Consider the following 26,289-nt stretch of genomic DNA (forward strand, 5'->3'; position numbering starts at 1 on the left):
CCATATTCAATGGCCTGAGCAATGAAGACAAGTGTGCCACACATCATCGTTGCCAGTGTTTACCTGTGACACAGCTTTCAATAAACTATAAACCCCAAAATCTCTCTGTTATACAATGCTCCCCAGGGGTCTACCATTAACTGTGTAAGTCCTGCCCTTGTCCACATTATCAAATTGCAACACCTTGCATTTATCTAAATTAAACTCAATCTGTCTATCTTCAGCCCATTTGTCCAATTAATCAAGATACCTTTGTAATCTTAGATAACCTTCCCCACTGTCCACTATGCTACCAATTCTGGTGTCATCCACAAACTTACTAACCATGCTTCTTCTAGTCTCATCCAAATTCTTTATATAAAATGACAAACAGTGGATCCCTGCAGAACACGGCTGACCGCAGGCCTCCAAAAACAATCCTCCTCCACCACCACCTTCTTTCTCCAACCGTCAAGCCAGTTTTATATCCAACTGGTAAGCTCTCCCTGAATCCCATGTGATCTAACATTGCTAACCAGTTTACTAGGTGGAACCTTGTCAAAGGCTTTACTAAAGTCCATTAAACAACAAGTACCACTGACCTCAATTATCTATTTTGGTCACATCGTCAAAAAACTCAACTACATCTGTAAGACATGATTTTCCACACACGTAGCCAAGCTTACAATACCTGATCAATTCTTGTCTCTTAAGTGCATGTAAACCCAGTCTCTCCGGATACCCTCCAACAACATACCCACCACTGACATCAGACTCACCAGTCTGTAGTTCCCAGGCTTCTCTTTGCAGCCTTTCTTAAATAAAGGCACAACATTAGCCATTCTTCCAGCATCTCATCTGTGGCTGTAGATGAATCAAATATCTCCGGTAGGGGCCACGCAATTTCTTCCCGAGCTTCCCACAATGTCCTCTTCTGGAATTTGGACTGTTTTCAGAAGTCAAAAGTTATTTCCCCCGAGTTCCCTAGCTTCCTTGTCTTTCTCCACAGTAAAGATTGACACAAAATATTCATTTAGCATCTCTCCTCTCTCCAGAGGTTCCACATGGAGACAACCTTGTCGGTCTTTAAGGGCCCTATCTCTCCCTAGTTGTTCTTAATATACTTCTAGAATCTCTCCGAATTATCCTTAACCTTATCTGCTAATGTGGTCTCATGTCCCCTTTTTGCCCTCCTGATGTCCTTCTTAAGAATGCCCTGTTTTTCCTTATTCTCTTCAAGAGATTCACTTGCTCCCAGTTGTCTATACCTAATGTATGCCTTCTTCTTACTCTTGACCAGAGCCTCAATATTTCTATTCATCCATTGTTCCCTACTCCTATCAGCATTACTCTTCAATCTTACAGGAACATACTGCCCAAGAACTTTTCAAAACCTCCCACTTGCCAGTTGTCCCTTTACCTGCAAACAGTTCACTCCAATCAACTTTTAAAAGTTCGTGTCTCATATTGTCAAAATTGGTCTTACTCCAATTTTGAACATTAACTTTTATATAAGGCCTATCCATTTTGACTGGTCGCTCTAGACCTATACACTAGTTTGTCAGAAGAGGAAACTGCAGAATATGAAACTGTTAAGAAGTAATACTCATGTTTATTAGCTTTTCACTAATAGTCATGCAAGATTACGAGAAAGAAACCTAGTCAGAAATTTGTAGAATTTGCAAAAGAAAAATTAAATGCTGAGGGATCCATGGTTTTGATCATTGAAGTTAGAAAAAATGTTTGAGAACGTAGGAGAAATCATGTTTATGGAAGATTTCAGAAACCAGTAACTGTAAGACTTATTTAACATCAAGTAACAAAGGTCTAAGAAGCAGCAGCAGTTTTGTTAGATATCGATGATATCTCACAGTTACACGTGGGGATGTTTCCACGAGTAAGAGAGACTAGGACCCAACGGTACAGCCTCATAGGGACAATCCTTTAGAACTGAAATGAGGAGAAAGTTCTTCAGCCAGAGGGTCATTACACTATGGAACTCATTGTTGCAGAGGGCTGTGGAAACCACGTCGTTCAATGCATTTAAGACACAGATAGAAGAATGGGGTTCAGAAACATATCATCTGTGATCGACTGGTGCAGCAGCCTCGATGGGCCTCGAGTGGCCTAGTTCTGCTTCTATATCTTATGGTTTTGTGGGGGAAACTTACATGGAAATCCACAATTAAACTGAAGGATAGCAAATCTGCAGATGGAACCAAATGACATTATCGAAATAGACTTGTATAAAATTTTATTGACATGAAACTCATTGTGTGTAAACATTATTTGTCACATTAACAGTAAAATGTTACAAAAATTGTTGACAGAAAATGAAAATACCTCTTGTATGATGAAAGATGTGTAAAATACATCATCATTTTTGGATTTGGACTGTTTTAAGAAGAGAGGCATACGGATGTGAAAGTTTTATTTTAAAACGGGTCAGAAAGCCATTCTGGAACAGTAATCTAAATGCACCAGTTGAAAGAAGACATACAACTGCAATAAAGGGTTTGGGAGAACCAAAGGAGAGTTATTGGAAAAAGATAGTTATACCATTGAGGTTATGACAAGCAGTGCGAATATATCAATCATTTGTTTTATTTTCAGCTCAGTTCAGAAAAGAACGGTTTTATTTTTTTTTAAAAATCAAGAGTTAAGTTCAAAAGCAAGTTCTAATTCAGTTCAATGAAAACCAGTCATTGCAACAGGATTGTTTGTTTATCTAGTTTGTTTAGTATCCAAGCAGAGTGTGTTTGGGCATGAAATCTTCAGGTTGTTAGAACTGTTGAAAGTTTAGGCTATTAGATTTGTGAAAGGTTTCTGCCAGCAGATTCAGGGTGGAATAGTAAAATTGTCTGAAAACCTCAAAGGAAGAGAAACCAGGAGGAGTCAGTTATATAGAAACTTGACCAGTTGAGACAGGAGTGTAATTTTGCTGGACGTTTATGGATCACATTGGGAAACCGGTTGAACCTGTGATTTAACGTTTGTGTTAAGATCTTTCTAACTGTAACATATACATAAATATCCAGACTTAAAGTGATTAGCAAAGAAGTAAATGCGAGATGAGAAAAGAACTTTTCACATAGCAATTAGGGTATGGAATACACTGCCTGGAAGTGCGGTGGAGGAAAGTTTGATTGAAGCATTAAAGATGGTGATTATTTGGATAGAAATAATGCAAGGATGCAAGGAAAAAACAGGAGATTGGCACTCTGCAATGATGCTCACTTGAACAGCTATTGCAGATACAATGGAATGAACTGCCTACTTCTATGATGTAACACTTGTGTGAGCTGTGGTATACAGAGATTGGTTTGCTCATTTGTTTTCTTTCTTTTGTGTAATAAGCTTACTTTCTTTCTTAAAGAACATCTTCAGTCTCATGTGAATATGTTTTAGTGACCAATCATCCTGTTAACTAACTAAATGAAACAATTAAACATATGATCTAACAAACCAGCTTTTGTTCTGAGATCAGACTTGTCCAGTCACCTCGCATCAGGACAAAGGTCAAAAAGTAGGATGTTTGCACAATTCTCAGCATCATCCACAACTCCAGAGGTACAACAGGAATCCATGCTCACGTGCAACAAGTCCTGAAAAACATTCAGGCCTGAGGTGTTAACTGGCAAATAAAATTCATGACACTCTGGTGCCTGGAAATGACTATTTGTCCTAGTATTCAGGACATGGCATTTCTACATATTATATATTCTAATAGATGACATTCAGCTGCCACGTTTTAAAATTGAAAAGCTCTTGATTGAATCTTCAAGCCCATCAATATTGCGCCCGGAGGCAGAGTTTGAAATTAGATTTCTTAGCTGGCATTTTAGCTTTTTGACCCAGTTCTTGATTAGATTCCCTACAGTGTGGAAACAGGCCCTTCGGCCCAACCAGTCCACACCGACCCTCCGAAGAGTAACCCACCCAGACCCATTTCCCTCTGACTAATGCACCGAACACTACAGGCAATTTAACATGGCCAATTCACCTGACCCGCACATCTTTGGACTGTGGAAGGAAACCGGAGTACCCGGAGAAAACCCAGCAGACACAGGGAGAATGTGCAAACTCCCCACGGACAGTCGCCCAAGGCTGGAATCAAACCTGGGACTCTGGTGCTGTGAGGCAGCAGTGCAAACTGCTGAGCCACCGTGCCACTCACAGTATTTTTGGTTGAGTTTGCTGGCCTGCCCCACTATGGCAGAAAGACAATTAGATTCATTAAGAATTTTGTTAAAGTGAGGGAGACTGGCTAGGATTTCCTAAACAGCCTCAGGTTTCCAGGTGTAAAAGGATAAGGGAAGATCACCCACCTGAAGGTAGGCATGCACCATCAGGCAGTGGTGCCGGTGCCCTGGCCAGCCTGCAGACCTTTCCTCACTGTTTGGGTGGTGATGCCACCAAAGATTACTGCAGAAAAAAGTTTTTGTTCCCATTCATGGCTGTGGCCGACTGCTTTTTCTTGTTTTATTTTAAAATGTTTTAAAGATACTGAGACTGGGCCTTCCTGTTGAACTGTACTTACTGTTACTAACCTTGAACTGCAGCAGGGTATTCCTGTGAGGATGGAAAGCCTCTGATTATCCCTCCAATCCATCCTCCTCCATGAACAAATCTCAATTTTATTCATTTCTGACCGATACAGGATTGGGATCTAAAAATAATTCCAACCTCCATTCCCCTCAGTGTGAGAATTCAGTCCACATGTCTGTCAACATCTTTCTTAACTCAGACTCTCGGATTTTATGCATCTATCTCATGGCTATTTGCATCAGTTTTAGGGAGTTTGAATGCCTTCTTGCATCACAGTGACCAAATGACAATTTGTAATCCAGGTAAAGGTATGACCAGAAACTTACATTTTAAAAAATCTGTATCTAGCATCCAAGATGCAATACAAAATAGTTACAAGATGAATCCAAGGAAATAAGGAAGAATATCATTTTTCAGAATAGCTAGAATGTAGAACACATTACCACAGAAAGTGGTTGAGGCACATAGTTTAGATACTTTCAAGGGAAAAATAGACAAGTACCACTTTACAAAAGGAACAAAACAAAAGCTGGAAGGCTGGTGGGAGGTACATGAGAGGAAACTTGAGTGGGGCCTGAACACTTGCACAGATGACGTGGCCCAAAAAATCCTTTTGATATTCCACGCAATCTAGATTCTATGTCACAGGAGACTAGGCGGAGGTGGGTGTGGGAAGAGTGATAAAGAACAGCTGTGAATCAAGATTTGTCTTGGAATATTTGAGTAATGAAATGTGAACTTTGAAATCTTTTATTCCATCTGTCTGAACATTGCTACTATCCACAACTCACTCTAAAGCACGATCAGATGATAAGCTCCCTTTGGCTTATCAGTGTCTCTGTGGAACCACATTGGTTTGACTTTGGACTCTGCAGCTTCCACCTAAAGATTCAGGATTTAATGCAAAAGCAGAGGCAAGAAATCAAGAAACTGTAATACTATCCCTATGGTCAAACACTCCGACCTGGTTTCCAATTGCATCACATTGCCACAAACCATATGATCCAATAGAGGTTAATGAGACAGCTATCAGCAGAAGGAACCCTGCTAATTTCTTCTCTCTGGACCCTGGGCCACAGATACTGAATGCAGTTCTTATCAGCGTCCCCAGTGAGAAAGCTAACACAGTACAGTTTCACACAAAGCAGTGATCTCCTGCTCTGTGGGTGTTAAGCTGAATCCTGTCTGCCTTAAATAGAAGAGAAATAGAAGAGATGTTCAGTGTCCTGGCCAGTACTTCCCCTCACTGAAAACAGAAGAAAACAAATGAATTGATCATTCACCTCACTGCTGTTTCAGGAAACCTGCTGTACCAAACCAGAAGTAACTTTTGTTCGGCTTGTAGGGAAAATTCGGTGACTCAAGGGAACAGCAACAGGGGTCAGTTCAGACTCACAATGATGGAAGGTTAATGATTCACCAAATCATTGTAACTCATACACACACACATACAGAGATAAGTCAGTCATTCTGGTCATGTCCATGCTAATTCTTTTCTAGAAGAAACCAAGTAATCTTATCAAAACTATATAAAGAGGCTGGCGTAACAGAAAAAATAAAACTCCTTTCAGAATTTTCCTGCCTGGATAATTGTGATGGGATATTTCACAGTTGACCAGCCACACTGATCACAATGAGCCAGAGGGTTGGAACAGGGCAAGGGGTTCACAATCAGGTGAAATACAGAATCCTTCAACATTTTGTGCAAAATTCCTATCTACATATACTCCTTGAGTTGGGATTTAACAAGTTTCATCTTGGTCTTTAAACCTTCCTACATGGATCAATGTTGAATTTTGTTTGATGATTGATGAAGCATCCTCACTGCTAGACAACTATATTACTACCTTAAACATGTTACCCAAACTTAAGCTGTTGTTAAATAATAATGTAGAATATAAGTGTAACAGATAATAGAGTAATACAATTATTTTAATGCACAACTTGCACTGATGTACCAAGGCACTTCATCAGCAGCTTAACAAATAAAAATTGACACAAAGATAGGTGGCCAAATGATTGTCCAAGAGGTAGTTTTAAGGGCAATTTAATAGAGGAGAGTGCTTAAGGCCTAGGGGGCTGAACGGAAGCAAACGTATCGTGGCAATGCCACTGAATTAATAGTTCAGACCCTCAGGTCAATGCTCTCGGGACACAGGTTCAAATCCCACCAGTGGAATTTAACTTCATTTAATAAATCTCATAATAAAGGTAGTCTCAATGTCATGGCATAATAATTATCATTGACTGTTGTAAAAACATATCTCACTCTTGGGGAAATTTGCCATCCTGATCTGGCCTACATGTGACCCGAGACCCATTTCAATGTGGGTGACTCTTAAATGCCCTCTGACTTGCAAGCTACTCAGTTCAAGGGCAATTAAGGATTAGAAAAAGAATTGATGCCCAAATTCCATGAAATAATAAAAGGAAATTTATACCGAACATGCTAGCCACACAGGATAATCCCAAAAAAAACCCTCTTGTTCTGAAAGCAATAGAAGCCTCTTTAACTATTTTATCAAGTTACTGGTTCCTGTCCTATCAATTACATTCAGCTTCATCATAACTGGTTTCATGGTGTTGTACTTCATACCACCCCTCATCAACTATCTTATATAAAAATATTGCTCTCCTCACATCCTGTCTACACATTATATATTAAGAATTTCAGTTGTTTTTATTTGGTTTCTCACTGATTTTGCATTATCATTGATAACTTATGCTGTTATTGGCTTACATACAACATAGGATGCACAATGGCAATAAATGCACAATGCGTTGCTGGACTAACTATCCAGAAAGTGTGCCTGCCTGATTTCTGATTAAATCAAGCATCATCTCATTATTAATTAGCAACAGATCACTGTATTTCAGAATCACTGCCTGTCAATTCAAGGAATAACATTAGGACTGTCTGTTCCTGTGAAGGAGCCAACTCAAAACTAAGAAGAGTTGCCTGCTCACTGAGCTGTGTATTTGGCAGACTTTCTCCATGGATTTCAATATTCCAGTATTCATGATTTTGTTTAAATTTCTACTCCTCAATCACAGAAGTTAAGGAGCACTCAGTCATTGATTCAAAAGATTTTATGGTTCAATTGCTAAAATCCAGCACACACTAGTTTTACAACAGTATAGCTGCAATACCACAAGATTCCATTCAGAATGGTCTTAAACTATGTGTGCATGTGTTCCCTTATGTATGTGTATCTGCCTCCTAGCATCAAGGCAAATGACAACAAAAGTGTGCTTTTCAGAACCTTAAATATCACAAAGTGTTCCAGGATGGTACTCAGGTGATTATCAAAGTTCAACACTAAGCCACACAAAGAAACATCAGTGCAAAAAACCAAAAGCCTGGTTAAAGAAGTGAAATAGAAGGACTGGCCCAGAGGAGAAAAGAGAGGTAGCATGCTTTAAGAAGGGAATTCCAGAGCTGAGGATTTTGGTGGTAGACCGGCACCAATGGTGGAGTGATTAAAATCTTTCACAATAAAAACAGAGCAGCCATTTTACAGTGTTGTTGAAATGGGGGAGAAGCAGCAGGGCAGAGCAGAGCAGCTACTGGCACCCTGGTGACTCTTGTGCCAGCAGTGACTTCTGTTAGCGCTGTTGCCAAGGAGAAAATTTCATTTTTCCATCCAGGACAACTTCTCAGCTAAGAATGGCGACCTATTAACCTTGCTGTTGGGAACAGGTGCAATGGAGGATCTGAAATGTGTGGTGGCTACACAAATTGATGGTGAACCCCTGCAAGCTCTCCTCTATGCTGAGTGGATAGTGGGCAATTCTAATACTACAGGATGGTTAAAAGCAAGTTCCCCACCAGATCAAGTCAGCCAGGGAATAAGATCCTAGGATCCAGGAATTTATTAGCCCATAGCTCCAATAATTTGTTCAATACCACATCCCATGTGATTTTCTTTAGCTAGCTTACATATCCCTGGACACTATAGGCAATTTAGAATGGCCAATCCACCTTACCAGCACATCTTTTGACAGTGGAGGAAACTGGAGTACCTGGAGGAATCACCCACAGACACACGGAGAACATGCAAACTCCACACGGTCCCCTAAGGCTGGAATTGAAGTCGGCTCCCTGGTGCTGAGAGGCAGCAGTGCTAACCACTGAGCCACCATGCCACCTGGTTCCTCCCTCCCTTCCATTTCCTGAATTCCAGCTAATTCTGGGATATTACTTGTATCCCCTAAGAATACTGATGCAAAATATCTAATCAATTCATCTGCAATCTCCTTACTTTTCATTATCAATTCTCCAGACTGACATTAGGACCATGCTGAATTTAATGACTCATTTGTTTATTAACTATCTATAGAAACTCTTATTATCTATTCTTTATATTCTGGAGTACTTGAATATTTCCCTTTTACCAAACTTTTAGTCATTCTTTTAATTCTTAAATATTCTGTTAATCTGTTGTGGTTCTGTTCGCCGAGCTGGGAATTTGTCTTGCAAACGTTTCGTCCCCTGCCTAAGGTGACATCCTCAGTGCTTGGGAGCCTCCTGTGAAGCGCTTCTGTGCTGTTTCCTCCGGCATTTATAGTGGCCTATCTCTGCCGGTTCCGGTTGTCAGTTCGAGCTGTCCGCTGTAGTGGCCGGTATATTGGGTCCAGGTTGATGTGTTTGTTGATAGAGTCTGTGGATGAGTGCCATGCTTCTAGGAATTCCCTGGCTGTTCTCTGTTTGGCTTGCTCTATAATGGTAGTGTTGTCCCAGTCGAATTCATGTTGCTTATCCTTAGTAGCCACACACAGACGACAAGCAGCATGAATTCGACTGGGACAACACTACCATTATAGGGCAAGCCAAACAGAGAACAGCCAGGGAATTCCTAGAGGCATGGCACTCATCCACAGACTCTATCAACACAACAAACACATCGACCTGGACCCAATATACCGGCCACTACAGCGGACAGCTCGAACTGACAACCGGAACTGGCAGAGATAGGCCACTATAAATGCCGGAGGAAACAGCACAGAAGCACTTCACAGGAGGCTCTCAAGCACTGAGGATGTCACCTAGACAGGGGACGAAACGTTTGCAAGACAAATTCCCAGCTCGGCGAACAGAACCACAACAACGAGCACCCGAGCTACAAATCTTGCCCCAAACTTTGAATTCTGTTAATCTTTTGACCTGCCAATCATTTGTGTCTGATTATAAACATTTTTCTTTCAAGTCTGATATTAACTATAATGGTGGGACCTCCCTCAATAATTTTTTTCAAAGGGAAGTGTATCTATTCTGTGTAGCCAAATTATCCCTTAAAGGTCTGTCATGACATTTCCATTGACCTTCATTGACTCAATTTGCCTGTTCAGCTAGCTCTGCTTTCATGTTTTTTTAACTGGCCTTATTTAAATTTAAAGTACAAGTCTTGGACCCACTCTTCTCTCTTTCAAAGTGAACGAAAAATACAATCAGAATTTGATTGCTAAACCTAGGGGTACCTTTACTGTGAGATCACTAATTAATCCTATTTCTTTGCACAATACTAGGCAGAGTATAAGCTGCTCTCTGGCTGGCTACAAAGCTGAGAAACTATCCCAAATACAATTGATGAACTCCTCTTTCATGCTATCTTTGCTCATTTGACTTTTTCAGGCTATATGTAGATTATAATCTCCCACAACTATGCTTTTCTGACAGGCTGTCGTTATTTCTTCCTTAATAATCCATCCTAACACGAGGTTACTGTTAGCAGCCTTGCACATCACTCCCACAAATGAGTTATTGCCTTTATCAACCCAAAATAGTTCCATTTCCTAAACTTAGATCATCCCTCTTCAATGTGCTAATGCCACCATTAATTAGTAGAGCCACTCTTTACCATTTTTCCTGGCTTCTAGTTCTTTTTAAATATTCTGTACCCATTATGTTGTACCTTCAATCCACATTATCCCAAGCCACATCTCTGTAATGGTTATCAAATCAAACTTACTAATTTCTATTTGCACTCAGTTCAACTGTTTTGTTCTGAATGCCACATGCCTTTAATTTTGTCTTGTTATCATTTTTGTAATCTTTCACCTTATCTGTTGATTAACTCTTTGGTATGCACTCTCCACGTTGCCCTGTCACTGGGAGTTTATTATTTCCCATTCTGATTCCCATTTCTCATGCCATTGCCAAATCACTAATTTATCACATCTTCCCAAACTTCTTCCATGTTTAATTTAAAGCCTATGTTCTCAGATATTGCTGGATTACTAGCCCCAGGCACAATTCAAGTGTAGACCATCCCAACAGATCCTACTTTCTTCAACATTAGTACCAGTGTCCCACAAACTAGAATTCATTTTTCCCATGCAAAAAGATCCAACATCCTTAGCTTTACCTTCAAAAATAAAGCCACATAGCTGTCTCCAACCACTGCACTGCCCTTTCTGGTGCTTTCCTTATCCAGGGTCGCTGGATCAGCCAGAATGGTCTCTCAGTTCCAGGAAAGGGAATGTGGTAGCTACAGAGAGCTGGAAATGAGCAGAATCCCATTGCAGAAGCTTCATCACGCCACAACCCCTAGTACAGGTCTTACCTCCTGCTGCTCCAGGAGTAGCCCACCATCCCACCAGTCCAGGTGGATTCACCTACCCTCTCCACCACCTGCATTTATTTCTCTAATCTTGTATGCCCTACGCCAATTTGCTCAGGACTCAGTAATAAATCGAGAGATTAGCTCCTCACACTGACAATGCACCTCTTTCCTTGTCCTGTTCATGGTGTTGGTACTTACATGGACTACAATAACTAGATCCTCCTCCTCCTACTGTAAACTCCTTTCCAACACAGTGCAGATGCTCCTAATCTTGGCACTGGGCATGCAACACAGCTGTTTGGACTTCTGTTTCTTTGCTGCAGTGAATCATGTCAAACCCACTCACCATCCTGTCCCTTACTATTTAAGGTTGCAAACACTATAAACACCAGCTCTAAGTGATGGCAAGAGCGTGCACATAGGAAGAGGCGCCTAACGTAATTTTGCAGCAACATAAGATGCAGAGTCTCCAATACGGCATTGCCAGAATGTTCAGTTGTCAGGAATCAAGAACTCAAGGAGGATAGGGTTAGCAAAGAGGAGCCAAGAAGTGCATGGGTTTTACCCTTCTAAAATGAAACTCTTGTCATCCAGTCCTCTTCAGCTACCGCAATGCCCTTCCAAGACCCAGTATTATGCCCACTTCCCCATCCCCAGAAGCAGCATTAGCCAATATGACCACCTGGCTCCAGGAAGGGGAACATGGCAGTTGGTAAGGGCTAGGGAAAAGTTCAGCAATGTGCTGATCTTCTCTCCTCCCTGATCTGCGTGCACATGTCACTTCCTACAACTCTAATTTAGGTTGGCACTCATTGCACGATGGAGATTTGTGAACATTTGCTCTTTAGTAAAGGCTCCTTTGGTTGAACTAAGAGCTAAAGTTCAAGTCTTATTTAAAAGAGGGGACCACAAGAATGCAGTCACAGAAAGGAGCTGTTGTCAGCAATCTTAAGGTTTTGACCATTGGCATCATTGCGGTTCCACTGATATCAGATTCCTGTCTCATTTTATGCCTCCAAAGGACTTTATGTCACCAACTGGATTTTATAATGAAAGTATCATTTTATATCTTATGGTTTTACATCACATATGTATGATATGTAATAGATGGGACATCTGGTATTAAATGTTCCTCAGACATTTTATCTACCTGAGCACAGCTTAAAATCATACAGAAATAGAGTGGCAGGGGCTAAGAAAGATGTCCCAGTTAGTATTTTGCTGGTGTCAGGTGAAACAGTTAAACAGTAACACGTCTGAGATAAGGTCACAGTTTTGATTCCATCGTAAAGGAGAGCAAGGGATGGAGACCTCAGCCATCTTGGTTCAACAAATTACTCAACTGAGCGGATCATCATAACTGAATTCAAGCCTATCCCATCCTCTCACAATATCCAATTTTTGTACGACGATGGACAAGATGAAATCCTTCAGTCTATCCAACATGCCCCACCTAACAGTAGATACCTTCTGCATCATTGTATTGGGGAGGTGCTTGTACAATGGTATTGTTAATGGACTAGTAATGCAGGTGGACTTGGCAGGTGGACCATTCTACCATGGCAGCTGGTGAAACTTAAATTCAAGAAAACGTTTGAACAAAAAGCAACTATATAACCACTGCAGGTGTTGTTAAAACCCATCTGGTTTGCTAACATCCTTTAGTGAAGGAAACCTCCCTTCCTTAGCTGGTCTCGTCTGAACGTTACTCTAAATTCTCAGCAATGTGGTTGACTTCTAACTGCCCCCTAAACAATTAAGGATGGGCAATAAATGCTGGTCTAGCCAGTTACAGCTGCATCAAAAGAATGCACATTAGAAAAATACACTGTCTACCCAGCCTATATTAGTGGTTTTCTGCAAGAGACCAATGATCAGCAGTTTGAATCTGATTTTCACTCCAAGAGCCCTGATCAGATATTCAGTGTATTCAATGGATTGATCCAGGCAACTATAGAAAGATACACTTTCAATTGACAAATTGTTAAGAGTCTGAATCCAGAATGAGCAATGGTTTGCCTGCAGTCTCTTGTGTAAGTTGCCTCAATGGGACTTCAGACATTCCAGACAACTGCTCTCTTATGGTCACTTGTCTCTTTTTTTGTGTGATTACACTACAGATGATGTGATGGCAATAAGGTACAACCTCACCACTAGTGATATTTGTCAAAGTTCCACTCAGATGACTGCCTTTTTCCAAATAGAAGAAATGTAACAGCAACTCAATGGACAGTCACGAATTAGTGAGAGGAAAGGGAAGTGAGGGTCAGAAAGGGCTCATAAGTGATTGATTGCCCATCCTTAATTTCCAGTGACAGATGTACATACCCAGGCCCTAAAGTATTCAGAAGTATGTTTTTGTTACATGGCATTTGGAGATTTTGGGAAGAAGGCTAATTCTCCAGCTCAGCACATTACCTTGATATACACTTTGGAATTTTGGATACTACAAGCTGTGAAGTGCATAAATAGACGGTTAAAAAGTGCAAACAAAATCAGAAATTGCTGGAGACCTCAGAGGGTCAGGCTACATCTGTGGAGAGAAAGCAGAGTTAATGTTTCAAGTCCAGTAACTCTTCTCCAGTTCTTAAGCGCTGAAGAGACATTGGACTCAAAACATTAACTCCACTTTCTCTCCATAGCTGCTGCTAGATCCATTGAGATTCCCCAGCAATTTCTGTTTTTGTTTCAGGTTTCCAGCATCCGCAGTTTGTTGTTTTATTATTATTCAAAAGGAGTAATGAAGTTTGCATGGCTGAACGATTTTCTCACTAGACTGTCATTTGCTATGGTGAAGCTGCTCCTTACACTACCAATCACATTCCTTCATCAGCTGAACTTGTCACCACTTAATGGGCAAAACTGCAATGATAAGCCACTGTTTCACTAATAAATCAGTTCAACTAATTGAAGCAATGCAACAACATAGTACTGTGGATGCTGGAAATCTGAAAGAAAAACAAATGATATTATGCCAAGTTGCAGTTGACCTGAGGAAAACTAGAAGCTTTTCTCTGGATTTTTCTCAGACCAGTTTGTTCTGAAAATATCATTCACTCAAAGAGCTCATCTTTCATTTCATTTAATAATAAAATGGAAATACAGATTTCCTCATTTGACTTTTTGCAAAACTCAACAGAAACTCAATGCCTTCTGGCACAGTTAGTCTGTGAGAGAAATTACATTGCATCTACAGCACAGAAACAGATCATTTGGCCCAAATAGTAAGTGACTTAATTTATGTTCTACATTGGCCGGCGTTCAATCCCACCCAACTGCACCTCATTCATATGGGGATCATTTCTGCAACAATTCTGAAATCTTAGAACAGCAAAACTCACATCCAATCTGCTAACACAATTCACACAAAATCCAATACCTTCAACATACAGTAACAGCACTGCAAATAAAGTACCCTATCAATCTCCAAATGACATTAATATAGAATGGCAACCTCTTCTTATTTTGCGAAGCAGAGTGCGGGATGGAGGGAAAGCAGAAAGGGGATGGCAGAATTGAAGCATATCAGCTCTGAGGAGTACAGACTAAAGCTTTTGTTGAAACACCAATGATCCTCTCCCATTATTAAACAAAGAGCCTCTGTCAAAATAAAACAGCAACTCAAAGATCCTTTCAACCCTCTCAAAAGTAAGGGAAGGATTTTCGCCAAGGCTTCAGAATCCCATTGTCAGGCTAGTGTGGGAATTAAAAGCCTACATCATTTGGGCAACAATCACTCATCAGTGGTTTTCCCCAAATTGGTCAGTGAGCAGGGAATTGACTCTTTATGTTGGAGGGTCAATCAGAGGCTCTCAGCTCCAAAGCAGCAGCAGGATGTGTTTGTAGGTAAGTGAGGTAAGGAGAAGTGCCTCAAAATGATGTTATCCTCTCCAAACTCCTTCAAATTTAAAATCTTAAGATTCATCTTATCAACTAGCTGACATCATAACAGTAGAGATGGGTAATTCCACCAGAAGGTAAGCTGTAGCTATACGTGAAGCCAAAATGCAAACAAAGACAGCCTATAAGTTTATCTGGAGTGCTCTGCTGTCAGAAGTTAATCTGGGCAGCTACATTGTTCCCCACTATTTCCTGGGACCTAGAAGCTGACTAGAAAATTCCAGTCTCTGCAATAGGCCCTGAACTACTTAAATCAGGCAACTGTTGCAAGTCGATTGGTAACCATGCTGCCACACTATCTCCAATCCACCTGGGTAAAATGGTCCAGGGTGGAGAACCTGCAAAGATCACAAATTTATGTTTCTGTCTGCAGCCTAATCTCAAGTATGGAAAAGGTAAAATACTCAAATGTTCACCTGGTTGCTATGCATAAAAGCTCAGGTTTGATGATATCTGACATACTGCTTTAAACATATGAACACCGCCAAATCATCAACAAAACAGTACGATAAATAGAAATAGTAAATACTGAAAAAAACTCTGCAGGTCAGGTGGTATCTATGGACAGAAACTGAGTTAATGATTTAAATCCTAAATGTTTCTCACTCCACAGCTGCTCCCGCAGTTGCTGAGAATTTCCAGCATTTTCTGTTTTCATTTCAGATTTAGTCATTTGGAGGCTACTTGTTCCACCACATGCTCTTTGCTACTTGATCCTTGAAGGCATAAAATGAGACAGGAATCTGGTATCAGTGGAACCGCAATGATGCCAATGGTCAAAACCTTAAGATTGCTGAGAACAGCTCCTTTCTGCAGTGGTTGTGACTGCATTCTTGTGGTTCCCTCTTTTAAATAAGACTTGAACTTTAGCGCTTAGTTCAAAATATTTCCACTACCCACTCCTATACATCTCCAGCCTTGTATCAATGCAAAACCAGCCCCATTGTCTAGCGCTCTCCCAATAACATGGATCAATCCAAAACTAAACTTTACCCTCTCCCCATCACTCTGTATCCTTCCCTGGACAAATACTAATTTTCCCTTAAAAGTCACAATCAACCGTCCCTCAATCACTCTGTTGGGAAAGCCCATTTTCAGCAATACCATGTATAGACTTCTCTAAACCGGTCTGTCCTTGCTATCTAAATTATTGAAGCCTTTTCACTTATGGCAAAACCTGAAAGAATAGGCTTTCGTTTAACATTCAGGTGAAATCCTTCACTACAGAAAACCTTTTCTTACTTTTCTCTGCTCCTGTGGAAACAGTCCCACCAGCTCAAAGCTCTCTTTATGGTTCACATATTACTAATCAATCAATTGTTCAGAAGTTTTGTCACGCACCTCTATAACAGGTGGAGTTTGACATTGGACTTGTTGGCTCAGAAATAGGGACACTACTACAGAGCCACATGTGCCCTCCTATTCATGGTTCATGGTGAGGAGGGGGTTATATCCTTACCCAGCTAATGGGATTTGGGCAGATTTTGATTGACAGCCAGTTTTACACTCAACGAATCTTACTTCCAAGAATAAATAGAACAGACCAGACAGGGAACAGGCCAAGACAGGGTGTAAAAGTAGTCAGTTTTTACATCAGATGGGTTAAGTTTAAAAAACCCCTTAGTTTGCCATCACCTGCACCACCCTGTAGAATTTAAGACATCCGTTCTCCATGAGTGTGTGTGCACGCACGTCTGCATGGTGACGTCAGCAGTCATTCATTGGGATGGAGACCAATGTGCATGTCACCCATAGTGCAACAATAAATTGGAAGCTAACTGCAAAATCTCAGTAGGTCTCCTATAAATGCTGCTGACAAAGCTATTAATGAACCTGGTTAGCTTTCCATATTGTGGGGGCAGCAAACCTTACTAGGCTGCAAACCCACTTCCTCTAAAGTGGTGAACACCAAGAATATGGTTGGGAAACTTGCATACTTGAGAGGTAAATGTTTTATACAGAGAGGGTCGTTCGCATGCTGAATGAACTTCCTGAGGAAATGGTGGATGCAATTACAACTAAACATTTAAAAGGCATTTGGATATGTACATGAATATCTAAAGTTTGAAGGGATATGGGTCAGGAGCAGGCAAAAGGGACCAGTTCAGTTTGGGACTGTGCTCAACATAGATTGGTTGGACCATAGGGTCTATTTCCATGCTGTTTGACTGTGGCTAGCCAGCATCACTGTTTCCAAGATCTGCCCACCTCACACACTACTTGGGTGAGACCCAAGTATTTTGCCCAATAGTTTTAATGTATTTGCTATAATACGATGGCTAAAGGTGCACTTAATTTATCAATGTTTATAGAAATTTATTATTTATCTACACATGTGTTCTGTACCTAAATTATAAAACTCAAACAATGCCCTCCATTTTGTAGCTTCATTTAAATATATCCTTACTCTCCATAGTTTTGTATTTGAAACCAAGGTCTCTCTGTGTATTCACAGACTTTGGTATCATCTTATTATTGTTCCTCCCAAACAAAGGAACTACACACACCAGAAATTAGCTGCTGATGATGCATGACCTGTTGAGTATTTCCAGAGACTCCTGCTTTTGTTTCTGACATTAACAAAACCTGGGTCCAGGAATATTCTGAGTCCAAGAAATCATCTGGACCCTCCATTGAGTTAACAAGTCAAAGGAATGCATTACTTCTTCCCTGTCCACTTACTCCCTCTGCCATATCACATACTTACCCATGAGACCACTCTCCCATTGAAACACGGTAACTTGGCATTGTCATCTGAAATTTCTTCCTTCACAACCCTGCAATGAAAATAATGACAACATTAACGAGGACACTTAATATTTATTAAGCAGGCCAGAGTCCCAAGGATGATAGTTAAAAATTAGCCCTCTGTTCCATCAACATAAGGATGTACAATTCCAACTCCTTAATTCAATTAACAACCTCCTGAGGTTGGAGACTCATGCCAACAAATGACATGATATCTTGCCTTTAACAATACTAATTAGCTGCATGTCATCTATCAGCAACCAGCAGTCTGTACTAAACTGTGCATTTCACACAGTCTGGGCACAGGAACCTCCTGACAGAATTCAGTCTCATCCACTGGTGTCTTCTGTTACCCAAGTCACAATGTGGAGCTCATTAATTTTATCCACAGACATCTCTTGTTGACTCAGTACAATAAAGTACAGGCAAGGTCACAAAACTCCAGCTGGGAACTTCAATGTCAGTATCAAGTGAGGCTCAGTATCACTACGACTGTCTGAGCTGGCTGAATCCAAAGGATGTAACTGCTAGACTGAGTCTGTTGCTGGTGATGAGGGAACCATGGAAAATATCTACTTGACCTTTTCCTCTCAATCTACCTATTGCAGATGTTTCTGCAGATACATCCATCCACACCTGAATTGGTAGCAGTGACTACCACACAGTCCTTCTGCAGACAAAGCCTAAACTTCACATGAGGATGCCTTCCAATATGTTCTGTGGGGCTAGCACTGTGGCAAACAGCTCTAGCAACTCAACACTAGATATCCATGAGACACTGTGGGTATCAGCAGCAACAGAGTTGTATTCAACCATGATCTGTAATCTCACAGCCTGGCATATCCACCATTTTACCATTACCATCTAGCTTGGCAATAAACCCAGTTTAATGAAAAGTGCAGGAGGGAATGACAGGAGCAACACCAGGTATACCTAAAAAAAAGGTGACAACCTAGTGAAGCGACAACACAGGTGTACTTAAATACAAAACAATGAAAGGCAGGGCTAAATAATTCTATAATCAATGGATCAGATCTAAACTCCACAAACCTGCCACCATCCAGTTCTAAATGGTGGCAGACAATTAAACAATTAAAGGCTACATAAATATCCATGTCCCACCAATGGAGGAGCCCAGTGCATCAGTACAAACAAGGTTGAAGTATGTGCATTAATCATCAGTCATAAGCACCAAATGGATGTTCGACATCAGCCTCTTCCTGAGGTCCCAACACCCCGATGCCAGTTCTTAACAATTTGATTCACAGTGTGTTCTATCAAGAAGAGCTAAAGACATTCCCAACTACAAAGTTATGGGCCCTGACAACACTCCAGCAACAGCACTGAAGACTTGTTCTCCGGAACTAGCCACAGGTATTCCCTGTGCTGAAAAAGCAGGTTAATTCTAACCCAGTCAATTACTGTCTTTCGGTCGCTAGGATAGGGGCAGATGCTGTGGCTGGATGGGCCACTCAGTGATGGATTTACGAAAAACTTACAATAAATGAGGCATGCTGGGAAACTGAGACAAGCTTTAAACAAACTGACTGTGCTAATATTCTGGATTAGTGGTGCTGGAAGAGCACAGCAGTTCAGGCAGCATCTGAGGAGCAGTAAAATCGACATTTCAGGCAAAAGCCCTTCATCAGGAATAAAGGCAGAGAGCCTGAAGCATAGAGAGATAAGCTAGAGGAGGGTGAGGATGGGGAGAAAGTAGCATAGAGTACAATAAGTGAGTGGGGGAGGGGATGAAGGTAATAGGTGGTGGGGTGGTGGTGGGGAAGAGAAGAGGGTGGATTGGATAGGTGGAAAAGAAGATAGGCAGGTAGGACAAGTCATGGGGACAGTGCTGAGCTGGAAGTTTGGAACTAGGATGAGGTAGGGAAAGGGGAAATGAGGAAACTGTTGAAGTCCACATTGATGCCCTGGGGTTGAAGTGTTCCGAGGCGGAAGATGAGGCGTTCTTCCTCCAGGCGTCTGGTGGTGAGGGAGCAGCGGTGAAGGAGGCCAGGACCTCCATCTACTCGGCAGAGTGGGAGGGGGAGTTGAAATGTTGGGCCACAGGACGGTGTGGTTGATTGGTGCAGGTGTCATAGAGATGTTCCCTAAAGCACTCTGCTAGGAGGCATCCAGTCTCCCCAATGTAGAGGAGACTGCATCGAGAGCAACGGATACAATAAATGATATTAGTGGATGTGCAAGTAAAACTTTGATGGATGTGGAAGACTCCTTTAGGACCGAGGGAGGTGGTATGGGTGCAGGTTTTGCAGTTCTTGCGGTGGCAGGGGAAGGTGCCAGGATGGGAGGGTGGGTTGTAGGGGGCGTGGACCTGACCAGGTAGTCACAGAGGGAATGGTCTTTGCGGAAGGCGGAAAGGGGTGGGGAGGGAAATATATTCCTGGTGGTGGGGTCTTTTTGGAGGTGGCAGAAATGTCGGCGGCGGATAATTTGGTTTATGCAAATAAACAAGCTGCAGAACATAGGCAGACTGCAGCTACACACAGAGTATGGAATTGACACAGCAGCTGCAGACAATACAATATGCACTTGAATTTAAATTGAATACAATCAACCTGAATGCCATCCCAGGACAGTCGGAACCTCGAATCGTTTGCTAGACGTAGGGACACCTCACAACCTTATTTGGTGAAGGCTACCTGACCTACGTGCGCCTAACACCTCCAGGAACGGATGCCCAAGGACTACCCTGCCACCAACATGTCAATGCTTGGTTGGGTCCAAACGATCAGGATGATCGAGCCCTGATCGATCTATTGGAGTACACTAACAACCCTCTCAAAGGGCTTGAACAACTACTAAGTATAAGAATCACTGCAACACCACCCTCAGGGGCAGTAACTCAAGACCAACCACTGTGAAGGGAAGACCCATGGGACCACAGGGAGAAGACAACCAGACAATCATTGCCACATAGATCAAGGCCAAGATCTAGTGCTGTGGTATATGATCATCCAGAGTTAAGTTAAAGCACAAGATAGTTGATTTCCACATACTTTTCGACTCTGACAGCATCTGTAGTCCTCACACTTTCTTAGATTTATAGTGTAAATTGTTAGTTTATAGTGTATTTTGTTGTTATAATATTAATTGTGTTAAATAGATATTGTTCATTATTACTAGAGAGTCAACTCAGTTTCTTTGCTAATTATAAGAATTAAACACACTGTGTGGTAGGTGCAATAAAGGGATCATTGACATTGCTAACAAGCAGCACATGCAAAGAAATAACATGTTTACTCATCCTTGCTCTGAATTCCACAAGGGTCACTTGGCTGCTGGCATCATTAAAGCCTTGGTCCAAACATGAAGATAAGAGCTGAACCCCCAAGGTGAAGTTTGAGTGATTGCCCTTGACATCAAGACAGCATTTGCTGGAGTACGACATCAAGAAGCCCTTGGGAATCATGGGGAAATCTCTCTGTTGGTTGGAGTCCTATTGAGCACAAAGGAAAATTATTTTGGTTGTTAGAGGTCCATCACCTCAGCCTCAGAACATCACTGCAAGAGTTCCTTGGGACAGTGTGCTGGGTTCAGGCATAGAGATGTACAGCGTGGAAACAGACCCTTCGGTCCAACCCAACCAGATATCCCAACCCAATCTAGTCCCACCTGCCAGCCCCCGGCCCATATCCCTCCAAACACCCATCCAAATGCCTTTTACATGTTGCAATTGTACCAGCCTCCACCACTTCCTCTGGCAGCTCACTCCATACACGTTCCACCCTCTGCGTGAAAAGGTTGCCCCTTAGATTTCTTTGCCCTCTAGTTCTGGACTCCCCCACCCCAGGGAAAAGACTTTGTCTATTTATACTATCCATGCCTCTCATGATTTTGTAAACCTCTATAAGGTCACCCCTCAGCCTCTGATGCTCCAGGGAAAACAGCCTTTTCAGCCTCTCCATATAGCTCAAATTCTCCAACCCTGGCAACATCCTTGTAAATCTTTTCTGAACCCTTTCAAGTTTCACAACATCTTTCGCTCCATCATGATGTCAGAGTGGGAATGTTCAGCACTATTCATGACTCTTCAGATACTGAGGCAGTCCATATCTGCATGCAGCTAGACCTCTACAACATTCAGGCTTGGGTTAAGTAAAATTATGCAACACAAGTACTAGACAATGAACAGCTCCATCAAAAAGGTAATCACACCACTGCCCTCTGGCATTCAAAGATATTATCATCGCTGAATCCCCCACTATTGATATCCTGAGGATCACCACTAACCAGAAACTGAACAGAACCAGCCATATAAATACTGTGGCTACAAGAACAGTCAGAGGCAAGTAATTCACTTCCTGACTCTCCAACATCTGGTCACCATCTAGAAATCAGAAATATGACTTGCCTAGGTGACTGCAGCTCCAAATCATTCAGGATAAAGCAGCCTGCTTGATAGACACTCCATCTACCACCTTTAACATTCACTTCCTTCATCACTGACACACATTGGCAGCAGTGTACACCACCTACAAGATGCACTACAGTAATTCACTAAGACTTCTCCACCAGCTCCTTTCAAGTCCACCATCTCTACTACCTAGAAGGACTAGGGCTCCTCTCCTAAAAGTATTGTGGGAAGTCTTTCATCCCCAGAGCAATACTTAGAAATCCATTCTACATCCTCTCCAAACGCAGTCACATCAGTCATAAAATATGGTATACAATTGGACACAATACTTCAGTTGAGGCCAAACCAGTGATTTGTTATAACTTCAGCATCTGAGGAACTGCAAATGGTATCGAACACTATAATCAATGAACATCCCCAGTTCTGATCTTATGATGGAAGACCATTGATGAAACAGCCGAAGATCAATGCAACTAATACTCTGCTGTGAGGAACTCCTGCAACAATGGTCTGAGGTTGAGATAATTGGCCTCCAACAACCAAAACCAATTTTCCTTTGTGCACTCCAATGCGTTTTTCATTAATGCAAACCGACCTGAAATTTGTCAGGGCTTCTTAATGTCATACCTGGTGCCTAGATGTCAAAGACTATCACCTTCACCTTGTCTCTTAGCCACTATCAACCCCTGATATCCCAGTGAATGATAGTACAGAGGTATTCGTTGTCACTACAGGAAGCCATGTATTGAGTTCAGTTAAAAGAAACAGTGTTGAAATCTCTGAACTTATTAGGCTAGTGCAGCAAGTGGAGAGGAGAAGGTGCAGACAAATGCACCACATTCCTTCTAGAATGAACCCAGAATTTTGGGATGTGATACCAAACATCACTTTCACAATTTTCAACTGTTTTCTCCCTATAAATACTACCACTACGCTACTCTCCAAGGATTTAAAGGACAGTTAAATGTATTAGTTGTGGCAGATCTATTCACATTGCAAACATCATGTTTTTTTCTCTAAATGTCTAGGAGATTGGCCCAAGGCCAAGACTGGACAAGCTGTGGCATTCTCCTCTCAGTCCGTAACACTGACAATTTAAACAATTTGCACGTGGGCGCATCATGCTGAGCTTTTGCAACCAGAATACAACAGTTTTTAGTTTTCTTCTTGAAGCAAGTTAAAGGCAACTTTAACCACTGAGTTGCTTACATAAACCCACAGGGGATTCTTAAATACTTAACATACTTAGAAACTGTAGTTGTTCACTGTTCCCCTCAAGGATGCATGGTGACTGGGGCTTGGTGCTTAAAAGCAGCACTTCAGAATGGATCTGGCCAATGTACTGTTTACGAAGCATCACTTCCCCACTTCGTTTTTCAGCCCTTTCGAGATAAATGCCAACATTTCACAAGCCACTTTGATAACCTTTTTGGGATTTGTTTGCTGTATCTGGATAGCATCCACTGAAATTGAGAACAGCTGCATTTACAGCAGAGATAATACAAATAATGCAATGGCGCAGTGGATCATAGTGTTCACAAAGTCCTAGATTTGATTTGCAGTCTATGAGTTTATAGATCGCAGGGGGCACAGTAAAAGGGTGATATGACAATCTAGGTATTCTTGGATTGGGAGTGACAAAATATGGAGCTGGATTTTATAGCATCCCAGCTGGATGTGGTTTCACAGTGGGAGCCACATCAAATGTCAGGTGACTATCCCACTGTCTTCCTGCTCTCCCATAACCCAGTCCCCATAATATGGAGTGCAAGTGGGCACTGAAATTGGCAGCCCATCCATTAGGGGCAATCTAGATACAAAATAGACTGAGTAATAGGAAACACAAAACAATGATGAATGGATATTTTTTCAGGTTGGAGGAAGGTTTGTAGTGGAGTTTCGCAGGGGTCGGTATTGGAACTCTTGCTTTTCCTGATGCATGTTAATGATCCAGATCTTGGTGCAGTGGGGGCAATTTCAACGTTTGCAGATGATACCAAACTTGGACGAATTGTAAGCTGTGAGGAAAACAATGTAGAATTCCAAAAGGACGTATATAAATTGGTGGAATTGGTAGACGATCTGACCAAAAGGAATAGATAGGGAGAAATTGTTCCTGTTCATAAAAGGAGTGATACAAAGATTGGTGGAGTTGCAGATAGTGAGGAGGATTAAGCAAACGTGAGGACTGCAGATGCTGGAGATCAGATTCAAGATTAGAATGGTGCTGGAAAAGCACAGCAGGTCAGGCAGCATCCGAGGAGCAGGAAAATCGATGTTTCAGGCAAAAGCCCTTCATCAAGCTTTTGCCCGAACGATTCCTGATGAAGGGCTTTTGCACGAAACGTCGATTTTCCTGTTCCTAGTGAGGAAGATTGTCAAGGGAATACAGCAGGATATAGATCAGTTGGAGGTATGGGCAGAAAAATGGCAGATGGAGTTTAATCCAGACAAATATGAGGTGATGCATTTTGGAAGGTCAAGTACAGTGAATGGTAGAAACCTTTGGAATATTGATATACAGTGGGATCTGGTTGTCCAGGTCCACAGATCACTCACTGAAGGTGGTAGCACAGGTAGATTAGGTAGTAAAAAAGGCATATAGTATGCTTTGGGTTTCAGGATAAGCATGTTATGGTGCAGCTCTGTAGAACTTTAATTAGGCTACACTTGGAATATTTCATACAGTTCTGGTCACCACACTACCAGAAGGATTTGGAAGCTTTGGAGAGGGAACAGAAAAGATTTACCAGGACGTTGTGTGGTACAGGGGAATTTAGCTGTGGAGAAAGGTTGGATAGACTGGGTTTATTTTCATATTTCCAGCATATGTGATATTTTGCTTTTGTTTGAGGGTTAGCTGTAAGTTGCTGAACAGGAATGGCTGTATAAAGTGAATATTGCTTGAGCTCTCCTGGGCACTGTTTCCACCCTCTCTCCTAATGGTATGATTCTCACTGGACTTCAGGTCCTTTCCTGACAGTTCTGATGCTTGTTCGGATAGGAGGAGATCTGAAACCAAAGGAGTTGATGGAATACAGTTGGCCTCCATTACTTATCCATCACTCAGAGTCTGGATAATGAGGGCTTGGATGCCCCTCGAGGCATCACTGCCTGGATGCAGTAGCCACTCACAGTGGCAACCCTAGATGATTTCCTCTTCTCTCTAACTATGTCCTTATTATATGCCCAATACCTGCACACTCTGTTGCAAATGAATCTGAAATCATGCAGTGAACACACTGGTTAAAGGTGAAAATGACTAAGAGTGAAACAGCCAGATCTGTTTTCACCCTTTTTCTGTATTGAGGGCAGAGCTCAACAGAAATTTTCACTTCATCTACTGGGTAACCCAGATGCTTATAAATCACATCATTCATATCCTTTAATTGAACACCATCAGGCTTTAGAAAACTGCATGATGTTTGAATAATGATTGAAGACGACAGTGATAAAACTATCTATTCTACTTACATTCCCCAAATCCCTTTTGCTCAATTAGTTCATCGCCAAGCCATTCCACCCTCACTCTATCCCTCAATGTAGTACATACATGGAGCTGTTTATGAGCTAAAAAGCTACTGACAGGATACATAGATTAGTTGCTTTGCAAGTACCTCCATTCCATATTTCCTTCTCCTAGTTAGGCTGCAGGTAGTACATAGTATTGCCAAAGAATACTTAAAAGGATAAAATCATTGCAAACACACAGGGGAGACAATCACTCATTCCCAGTAACAAGTTTTAAGGGATTATATTATGATAAATATTTGTAGCGCGTTCTCTTTATAGATTTAATTAATCATCAAGTCAAACAACTCTCTGTAAATGGCCACCACATTCAAGAGAGACACAACTATTTACACCACAAACCACTATTTTGATCAGATCTATTTAGTTCTGTCTCTCCAGTGCATCTGAACAGAGATGTTTTGCGACAAGCTACTGAGCTCAGTCAGGTCCCATTGCTCACTGAAGTATCACATCATTCATGCATTAAAGCAAGCACTAAATGCTGAGAGAGGTGACAGCAGTTGCCTTCAAGATCACAGCAGTGTTTGATGGCGTACATCACCAAGTAACCCTAGGAAAGCTGAAAACAACAGAGGTGGAATGAGAGCCCTCCAGGGTTGGAGTAAAAACTGATCAAAAGAAAGCGAAACTCTCAACACCTTTGCT

General features: G+C 41.6%; 1 protein-coding gene across 2 annotated transcripts in view; it reads right to left on the bottom strand.

Moving 5' to 3' along the window:
• The window catches only part of LOC140487024 (segment polarity protein dishevelled homolog DVL-1-like), a 124,930-nt gene that overhangs the window by 75,486 nt on the left and 23,155 nt on the right, over positions 1-26,289 (bottom strand). Inside the window, exons 2-3 of one of the 2 annotated variants that reach the window (XM_072586394.1) lie at positions 20,997-21,192; positions 17,698-17,767 (exon numbers count right to left, since the gene is read on the bottom strand). Coding sequence is in view for 1 of the 2 variants with exons in the window: in XM_072586393.1 (XP_072442494.1) it covers positions 17,698-17,767 (70 nt within the window). In the remaining variant the exon portion in view is untranslated. The remainder of the gene's footprint in view (positions 1-17,697; positions 17,768-20,996; positions 21,193-26,289) is intronic. The other variant, XM_072586393.1, reaches the window with a different exon arrangement.

The sequence above is a fragment of the Chiloscyllium punctatum genome, chromosome 16, assembly GCF_047496795.1.
Source record: "Chiloscyllium punctatum isolate Juve2018m chromosome 16, sChiPun1.3, whole genome shotgun sequence".
Classification (NCBI taxonomy): Eukaryota; Metazoa; Chordata; class Chondrichthyes; order Orectolobiformes; family Hemiscylliidae; genus Chiloscyllium; species Chiloscyllium punctatum.